Below are 8945 nucleotides of genomic sequence, written 5' to 3'. Positions count from 1 at the left end.
CAAAAATAACAAAAACTAACGTCCGAAAACGTGCGGCGGGCACGAGTGCACCCTTAATGCCTCCCTCCACCACGCTAAGTAGTGACCGACGGTACCTATCACAATATCACATAGGTAATAATAATATCGTATAAAAACTATAATATCGTGATTGGTACCTGCCCGTCGGTCGGCCGACTCCGCCGAGTGGCGGTCGGAGCGGGGTTGGTGGGGGGGTTGTCGGTCGTCGAGGGGAGGGGCCGTTTCGGACCCGCGAAAGTTTCAGGTGCGGCCGCGGAAGGCGCGTAAACTATATACCCAAACACGACGACGCCATACCATTAGACACGAGCAGCGTATATCATAATATTATATACAATCTCCCGCTGCTGCCGTCGCACCGTCGCGCCGCGTCCGTCCGTCGTCGTCGTCGTCGCAGTCTCTCGGGCCGCCGTCACTCTCGTCACGCCGGCCGTCGGACGCAGTACATAACACGCCGCACGCTGCACCGAGTACGCGACACCGCCACCACAATACTATTAGGTATAAAAAAAATACCGTAAGACACATTTTTCCGTACGTGACCGTTTTCATCTGGCCGATTTTCCTCCGAGGTGCGTACGAACTTTTTTTCTTCCCTCGCGCCACACCGTCGACCGTGGACAGCTGAATATATCATACATCGTGTGCTGATATCCACCACGCTCGGCGGTGTAACGCGAGTGCACCTACGGCGAGGGCGGGTGATCCGCCGGCACTAGCGATTTTCCAGGAAAATTGTAAGAGTCGGCCGCGACGACCGCTTGTCATCGTAGCGTTATTATTGTTATTGTTGTCGGTATTTAAATATTATGTTCAACTGCTAAACGTTATATTGTTGTTGTTGTTGTTATCATCGTTAGGTAGCGTGGAATCCGTCGGCCGCGTGCTGCAACAAGTACATAAATATTATACCATTGAACAGTGACCGGCAGTACCTGAAGAGCGACACGACGCGACGACAGGGATAATATCAGTCGAAATGACCAACCAACCGACCATAGTGATCAAGTAAATATATTATTTTTATGATTGATAATATGGTAATTTTATAGCGAACGGTATAATTATATTATAATTAATAGCATAATATCTAGGCCTTAGGATTTATTGCTGGGTTAAGCTAAAGTTACTAAATATTTTTTTTTTTTTTATTATTTAAAATAAAAAATTTACAATCTGTAACATATTATGTGCAACAAGCAAATAGGATACAATTACAGAATATTTACACGATGATTTAGTATGAGGGATGCTGTCCAATGACAGAACCCTCATACTAAACATTTTAGTGACCATTTTTGAATATAATTACAATTTTTTTTTTTATATGAGAGAGTATTTTCGGATTTTAAATTTTTTTAGTGTATACGTTTGGTGAAATTGTATGGCGGTTAATATGATATTTTCTCAATAATTTACCCGATTAAAAATGTGCCAATTTAAAAATATAATTATTTGATTGGAGATTTCAATTTTGTGGCCGCGTGTCATATGAAATCATGACCAACAATGTAATAATATTATTTCATTATTCAAAGCCCATAGCTATCTTGTAATGCTATAATATTGTAAATGTATTTCAGATATGACGAGTAGAGAATTATGTTAATATCTTGTAATAATTTAAAATATTTACCAAAATGTATAATAGGTTGATTAACCACACAAATTCAATATAAAATATATGTAAAAAAAAAGCTAGGAACTAAACATTTTTTTTAAGCGCATATTTCTTATTTTTTATGTGCGCATCTCTATTAATATTTAGCACATTTTAATAGCATTATAACGATTTGACCATAATAATTATTATAACAATTAGAAGTATTATACGGATTTTCGGTTGTATTGCGTATTTTATTCCGATCCATAATTTATTTATTTTTTGAAAATTATTACGCTGCAGGCATTGAAGATTTCAATTCGTGAGGCCATAATTTGTGTTCATAAAACTGAATTATTAATTCCCATTCCGTATTTGCGTATTGCGTTTAAATTTACGTCCAGGATGCAAAATGCATCATGGACACCTATATATACCTTTATATTTAGATATAACACCTATGTGTGTAATGTGTATATATTATGCTCAACGTGTCAATGTGTGTCGGTGTACAATATGATGCCTTCGGGGGTAGCCGATGACTAAAGCTTTGCGAGCCGCTCCGTTAACTGCGACGTGAATAATAATAATAATAATACAGTTTAAAAAAAATCACTTCATCACACACCATTACACCAACTTAGAGGTTGGATCGAGTTACGGTGGTACGGTCCAAAAAGACGTTCTAACAAAATTGTGTTTGCCGTCTAGTTGATGAAATTTAAAAAAATTAATTTTTTTTTATTATTAGACTGTAAAAACAATTAGTCTCGACAATTTAAACTAAAAAGAAAAAGAAAATACAAAAAATGAATCTAGCGAGTGTTCTATTAAAAGCCACTTTTGCTAAATATGTTCAGTAGAGTAAAAACAAAATTCAATTTTATTTTACGTGGTTTTTCAGGGACGAATTATTTGGTCTTTTTACAATGCGTAACATTTTATTTAATTAATATTTAATAAAGTAACATAAATTGTGACCATTTTAAAGACAATATTATTTTTTACAGTATTACACAGTAGAAAAAAACATGTCACTCGGTGACGATATTATATTTGATTGAATCCGTCCGTGACTTATTTGTCTAATTTCAAAACCATAAAATGTGCTACCTATAACGTATTTTTATTATTATATTATTTCATCGTTCTCGCGTTTTGATATTATTTTGAATTTTCATAATACAATTTTAAAATACATTTTACGTGGTTCGATTTTTTCGTGAGCACTATACAATACGCATAAGCCCCGTCGAGTTAGTCTCCCCCGCTGGTATGCGTAATATTTTATAGGAGGTGCCTATTACCTATAATACCATAAGTTAAATACCTAGATATTATTGAAATACGATTATTATCATAATATTTCTGTCGCTAATATTATTGTTTAGAGTCGTCATCGCACGTTTCGGCTCAGTCGGTCTCGGGTCTAAGACACTTATTATCTTCTTAATTATTTCCTTATCGTTATTATAAATATGTGTGCTATTTTTACAATTGGATTAATTAAGTATGTAAATATTGAAAAGTTATTCATAATGGGCACGAGTTGTACATAATGGGCATCTTACCTATATATTAGGTACACTTATACTACGATACCGACATAGTTTTAAAACGAAACCCGCGTGACAAATCTAGTCGTGAAATTGTAATGATAATTTATTGTTTTATAGACGCGTTACCGACGATCGCGTAATATTGTATTATTATCAAAATATTAATTTCACAGACTTCTGTATCGTAGCAGTGCATTTTATTATGATATATTTTATTCCATGCCGTATGGATCTAAACTCGTGGCAGACGAAGCTGCAGTTTCGAATTTTGTGATTTTTTCGGCTGCTAAAACAAACCCCCCACATATTATTGTTATAACTATTGTAATAAATAAAAAAATTAAAATCCAAAACGTTATGTCTTCTGCTGTGGCGAATTGCTAGCATAACTTTAATACAATAATTTCACTGTAATAGATAGGTTTAAACAATGTGTTTTGTCAGCCTCAGCCCATACTTATACTATATTGCCGTCTAAACTCTAAAGTACATAATACGGTACGTCATAATATTATACACATTATATAGGTAACTAGTAAATAAGTAATAATATTTCCTGTCACACTTGTTGTAACCAATTTTATCGTCGGCGATTATAGACTCGGCTGTTGAATATAATATTATACAGCCGTCACATCAGTGGCGTATACAAAGGGGGGGGGGGGTGTCAGATCTCCCCTGTTGAATTTGGAGTGGATAATCTTCCATATTGGGTTTGATGTGAATTTTGAATCAATTCAAATTATATTCACTTTTCTTTATTGTTAAATATTTTACTACCTAAGTAAAAAGTTTTGAGAGGGTGGAGGATTTTCCAACTTTCCCCTTCCTTTGAGCTATGTCTTTATATTTTTTCGATCCCCCTTTCAGAAATCATGTCTACGCCACTTCGTCACATAACGACTTACCTAAATCGTGTATATATAGGTACTGTGGGTCAAAATAATAATATATTCTAATAAAATATCTCTCTTCTCTAGCCGTCTTTTCGAACGATTCAAACACCCGTCGGCGGCTCCAGTACGTATTTATAATATATAATATGGATAGGTATGTTGGTGAGCTGAGTGTCATCATTTATAACTTTGGCCATCGTTTTCGCGATTTTCCCACGGAACGATTAGATAGTCGTTTTGTACGTGGGTACAACAATAGGTAGTTGTTCCCATAGGTTGTAAATAATTGTAAAATCATAATATACGGCGCCTAGAGGTGCTCTCGAGCTTTAGACAAATAAAAAATGAACACGGGAGATATGGCGGTGGTTTTTTTTTTTTACTGAACTCATACAAGTAATGTTTGACTATTATTTGGTTGTTGAAAACAATATAACGAGTCGGACTCTCCTCCGAGAAGTAAATTTTGTCACAAATCTTTATATAGATATTTCTTCTGACCGTGTGTATATGTCACTGAACTCCTCGACTTAACGTCTTGACCGATTTTTATGACATTTTTTTGTGTGTGTTCGAGTGGTTCCCTGAATCTAATTTAGATTCACAATTGTACCTGCAAATGATTACAATCGGTCACATATTAAATTAACATTATAATCGGAAGAAATATGCGGCATAAACATTTTGTACAAGTATATCTGTTAAAAATACAAACCTTTGGCCTGGACAACGCCGGGCGGGACTGCTAGTCGTTTTATATATTTGTATAATTGATTCGAAATGGATTTGATCACTTTTGAACAGTGACATTTTTGATTCAGTTATAATATCCAAGATCACCTATCCATAAATATCACACACCAACAGCCTGCAGACGATTTAGTCCTATGGCCACAAAAAAAATTGACGGGAAAATTATAATATTACACGTCATGCATATAATGCGACGATACGTGTGCGTAAACTTTCAAAAGTTCTCCTACATATGAACGGCGTACAATTTATTACTTAAACGTACTATACTCGCGCGATGTATACAATAATAGTAATATATAAATAAACAGGTGTCGGCGGCGGCGGATCTGACCGCCGACGAGACACGTCGCACTAGAGACTTTCTCGCGTTGTGGTTTTCGACACGTCGGCGAGCCGTCAAAATTAATAATATAATATATAAATAGTGTCTCAAGTGGGTACATATATAATATATATATAGAGAGAGACGTGCCTCGCGCAGCAGCAACAACAACAAAAACAACAATAATAGTAGTCACGTGTACCTACACACATGTGTTATAACTCGCGGTGTGGGTAAATATAATTTATAATATAATTATTTAAATGTATTTTTGCGAAAACGCAGAAAAAGCTTGGCCATCGAATCTGGCGTCGTTGTGGCGGAGTGTGAGGTTCGGAAGGTTTCGCCCATAATAGCCCTTCTATAAACACTCCTGCTCCTCCATGCACAGCCGTTGCAGCCGCGAGCAATCGAAAAAATAAAAATCGTGACGAATCCGACGCCGCTGCCACACCACCATCGAGAGTATAATATATGGATCCATTATCATGTAGATCCGTCTGTGATCTATTATAGTCGTACAACATTACGGCTGAATAATATATAATATAATAACACCGTAGTAATATGTATTATTATTATTATTATTATTATTATTCGTATCAATAGGCGCCCGCATACTGACAAAACTTTCGATATTCTGCGTCTGGCACGAATTTGCGGTATAATATTATACAACAACGACTGTGCCGCACAGGTATTATACATACGTATTATTATGCGTTTCAGAAGAATTATATTATAATATTGCCTTACAAATGGTATATGCGCGGAATTTGAAAAACGCCGCGACACGATGATGGATTTTGTTTTTTTTTTTTTTCACTCGTATCCTCTCGCGATATGCGATACCGATAATAGGTTGTAGGTACCTATAATATATATATTATTCTTTCTAAAGGTTGTACACCGGTGCAGAGACCGAAATGCGAACGCACAGACGTCGTGAGCGCAAGTACCTATATATGATATATAAAACGCGACACTCGTCTCGAAACCCGCTAACCTACATTATACCGAGAAACGGTATGACAATATTATAATATCGTATTACCCGCGGACGTCGCATCGGTCTTACCTATCGCACCTATCCGTGGCAATAACGTCTAATGTCGTCAATGATCAAGTGGATACGCAGTCGGTAAAAAGTATATCTCTATAAAAAAAATGTCTGTACTACGCGTTTGCTCGGCACTGATGTGCATATTATTTTACTCTGACTTTTGCCCCGTTACAATTTCCGCACCATTCCGTCGCTCCAAGTCAATATCGCCATCAATACATCAACACAAAAGTAGGTACCTACTATATTCGGTTATAAAACATTATATTCCGTTATTGATTATTCCAAGCTATAACACTGCAAAAACAAATAATATACAATATTATTATTATTGTCCAAACTCTGAACAGCGACGTGGGGTCGTCCAGTAGTGTTTTTTGTTGTTGTTGTTGTTGTTGTTAGTAGTACCTAATATGAAAAAGGGAAATTTGTATTGAAATATAACGGAATGATCTGTAAAATCCTGGCGACTGCTATTTGGATTTAAATCGAAGACGTCATTCGGTGTACTTGAATTTACCAAACTTCGAGACAACACGGGTTTTAAATCCGATCGGTTTGGAAAATTTGTCATTACGAAACGCACGATGCTCTAACGAGATAATAGGTGGGTATATTATGGTTGTGCGCTTTCGGTGATGTCATATTATTGTTATATTATTATTATTATTATTAAAGTGATCGTTTCAGACGATGAGCTCCGAAAAATTCAACCGACGACGAATTAACGCAAAGTCATCGTATACGACACCGGTGGTATTATATCACTGAAATTTGCATCGTTATTTCACGTGTATGTATTGTTATCGTAGAAACCCACGTTGCTTACATAACTACTATGCCATAACGTGATATTATGTTTATTATAGAGATCGATGGTAAATAGACGTTCATAATCGTCGTCGTTTAATAATAATAAACGCCTGATTAGATAGGTTTTTCTGATAGATTTAATTTTAAACAATATCATGTTCATGTATATCATAATAATATCATTACTATATATGAGAATTTGTCGTGGACAGCGAGAGTTTAGAGAAAGCCCCTGGTTATTGGTCGTATTGTTAATATTGCGATTATATTATATTTATATAAAAAAAATTTTTTTAACAAAACATACCTATACAATATTATCGGACGTCCGCATAGGTTCTTCATATTTGTTGACTTGAATGCGCGTGGAAGAGAAAGTGATTAAAACCGTTCATTCCGATCATACACCAAAAATATTAATACAAAAATTAATACAATGAAAATCGTGTCTATCGTCTAGTCTCGTTGTGTATTTTGTCGTAACCACAGCTGTTAAGAATAAAAAGTAAATGTATCAACTTAACAGTACTTTCGTATTTTTTTTTTCATAATATAATAATATGTATGTGTCGATTCGAATCTCCTTCGTTTGCTACCCCGGATGGGAGTCGTCGGAAAGAAATACGCGACAATCATAATAATTCATAAGTTATAATCAGTTTGACTGTTGATAATATAGATAGGTAGGTAGGTGGAAGTGGTCAATGGTCATGGCGTAATATAGAATACACCTTCTTAACATCAATCAGTCGTAATTTATTATCATATATCGTATTGTCACATAACATCACGATTTAAGATATTATAAGTACCACGCAGAATGGATGAAATTTCATCTATTCTGTGATAGTACTATTTTAAATCGTGCGTTAAAATATTAAACATTTATTGTTATACAGACATCATTCCAAACGGCATATTATGTTATGACGTATAAAGGTACCCACACTCCGAATCGAAACGATAACAGCCCAGACTGCGAATACAAACCTAGATAATTCGAATAAGTCAAAAATAACAAATTCTATAGTTATCGAAAATTCGAGTTATAGAAAAAAAATGTTTGTCCATATTAAAATGTAGGACCCCGCAAGACATTCGAGTTATCGTCGAGAGTTCGACTCAAAGACGTTCGAGTTATATCGAGTGACCACAGCAGAGGTGTTAATCTTATTACTATAAATACTTACCTACTCGTAAGAACAAAATCGCGATAACACGCAAGACCACTATTTGGATATGGGTAGCGATTTAAATTTTAAACTCGCGCATCGCAGTGTGCAGGACACGAATCTGTAATATTATAGCCAACGATAAATGTGGTAGATTAATTACGTTAGTGTCGTTGACCGATTAATATAATATTTTATTGTAATCGCAATATATATATACATATTATATCGTTTGAACTCTGCAATGCAATAATGTAGTACCTACGTATAGGGTCGAATTAAAACGAGTACGGCGAATCCGGTTTTCTCGTGAGATGAGAGACATTTGGACCATGTCCAAAAGGTTCGGGTCCGCAGAGGACTTGACGATAATAATAATGTAATTATTATATTTTACCTTATGACCGTGAGGTTTGCTGTTTCTGCAGGACCATGGGACGGACCAAGGTCTTTTATGAATATTTAAATCAAAACGATTATTATCGTGTACGAAGGTAGGTACAACGCGTGCTGCAGTGCGTATACCTATAATATATCGTTATTGTTCTCCGCCAAACAATTCAGCGTATTATTTATGTGTTTTGTTTTGTTAAAACCTGCGATGTACCTACATGCAATACAATTACACAGCAATTATGAAAATTACAAACTGGAAAAAAAGAACAAACGAAAAATTAATCATTCCAAATAAGACGATATTATTATAATCGAAGCGTGAACTAATATGCACTATTCAAAAT

At 35.5% G+C, this 8945-nt stretch overlaps 1 protein-coding gene across 2 annotated transcripts in view; it reads left to right on the top strand.

Moving 5' to 3' along the window:
* Window positions 1–392: 392 nt before the first annotated feature.
* Window positions 393–8945, top strand: part of LOC100159184 (neprilysin-2) — a 29849-nt gene continuing 21296 nt past the window's right edge. The window contains exons 1-2 of one of the 2 annotated variants that reach the window (XM_001950561.5): window positions 393–593; window positions 882–1029. In XM_001950561.5, coding sequence (XP_001950596.1) covers window positions 1001–1029 — 29 coding nt within the window. In that variant the 5' untranslated portion in view covers window positions 393–593; window positions 882–1000. The other variant, XM_008187307.3, reaches the window with a different exon arrangement.

The sequence above is a fragment of the Acyrthosiphon pisum genome, chromosome A3 (genome assembly GCF_005508785.2).
Source record: "Acyrthosiphon pisum isolate AL4f chromosome A3, pea_aphid_22Mar2018_4r6ur, whole genome shotgun sequence".
Classification (NCBI taxonomy): domain Eukaryota; kingdom Metazoa; phylum Arthropoda; class Insecta; order Hemiptera; family Aphididae; genus Acyrthosiphon; species Acyrthosiphon pisum.
Note: the sequence above shows the minus strand (reverse complement) of the source record. Positions and strands in the feature narration are given on the sequence as shown.